Below are 1366 nucleotides of genomic sequence, written 5' to 3'. Positions count from 1 at the left end.
ATGTATATCGTATATGATACAATATAATGTATATCGTATATGATACAATATAATGTATGTTGTGCATGCATGCATCGTCAATACAATGATATCTTGGTCAGTATGGAGGTTTTTATTGGAAATATATATATATATATTATATATACGTCGATTGTATTTTATATGGACTATATATATATATATATATATTGAATAATAATAATAATTCTTGGTGGAAATAGGTGACCAAGAACCAGCGCCAGTATTTGCTCATGGAGCAATTGAAAACGATTAAAAAAGAGCTTGGATTGGAAAAAGACGACAAGGAAGCGATGCTGGCCAAATTTCGCCAGCGATTGAACGATTTTAAAATCCCGTCGAATGCGGAAACTCCTGGTAATATATATATATATGTATCATTTCAACAACAAAGATATCTGATCAAGGTCGTCGTAGATGCACCGACGAGTCACGTTCCCAAAGACATTTTGGACGTGGTAGAGGACGAAATGAACAAACTGTCGATGCTGGAAAAGAACTCTGCGGAATTCAACGTCACACGAAACTATTTGGATTGGCTGACGTTGTTGCCATGGGGTATTTATTTATTACTGCTCATCAATCTATCTCTCCATATCGAGCATATATATATATATATTCAAATATGCGACAGGGAAATCGACGACGGAGAACTTTGACATTGTCGCAGCCAAGATCATTTTGGACGCCGACCATTACGGCCTCACGGACGTCAAGCAGCGCATTCTCGAGTTTATTGCCGTGTCCAAACTGCTAGGTAATATATATATATATGTGAAGATTTTGACATATAGATGTTGTTTGTAGGCAAGGTACAAGGGCGCATCATCTGCCTCGTGGGGCCGCCAGGGGTGGGCAAGACCAGCATCGGCAAATCCATTGCTCGGTCGTTGAACCGCGAATTCTACCGCTTCTCCGTGGGCGGGCTGAGTGACGTGGCCGAAATCAAAGGCCACCGGCGCACGTATATTGGGGCCATGCCTGGCAAGGTCATCCAGTGCCTCAAGACCACGCAGAGCTCCAACCCGTTGATTTTGATCGACGAAATCGACAAGCTCGGGTATTGCAATGTCCATTCTTCCTCTGATTTCTCGCTTCTCTCTATATATATATATATCTATATATCAATAGATTTTACATATACGACGTTATAAATGCGTTGCCTTGTCCTTGGCTATGACTTATAATTATATCTGGCATATATAGCTTGAGTATATGATGCTATGGCTATTCCTCTTATCTCATATATATATGTATATTTATTGATGGATTTTCACATGTGACGTTATGCATGCTGCCCTACGACACTGATTTACTAAAGTATTATGTGTGGGATATATATATATAT

At 39.5% G+C, this 1366-nt stretch overlaps 1 protein-coding gene across 1 annotated transcript; it reads left to right on the top strand.

Annotated features, from left to right (window-relative positions):
* Positions 1–251: 251 nt before the first annotated feature.
* On the top strand, positions 252–1349 carry H257_19528 (hypothetical protein; the record flags this gene model as incomplete). Its single annotated transcript, XM_009848668.1, has 4 exons — positions 252–375; positions 463–576; positions 653–775; positions 826–1349. The coding sequence occupies 4 exons, from the start codon at positions 252–254 to the stop codon at positions 1170–1172; spliced, it is 708 nt and encodes a 235-aa protein (XP_009846970.1). The 3' UTR covers positions 1173–1349.
* Positions 1350–1366: the final 17 nt, after the last annotated feature.

This window comes from Aphanomyces astaci, assembly GCF_000520075.1.
Source record: "Aphanomyces astaci strain APO3 unplaced genomic scaffold supercont1.743, whole genome shotgun sequence".
Taxonomy (NCBI): domain Eukaryota; phylum Oomycota; class Saprolegniomycetes; order Saprolegniales; family Verrucalvaceae; genus Aphanomyces; species Aphanomyces astaci.
The sequence above is the reverse complement of the archived record's forward strand: the minus strand, read 5'-3'. Positions and strand labels throughout refer to the sequence as shown.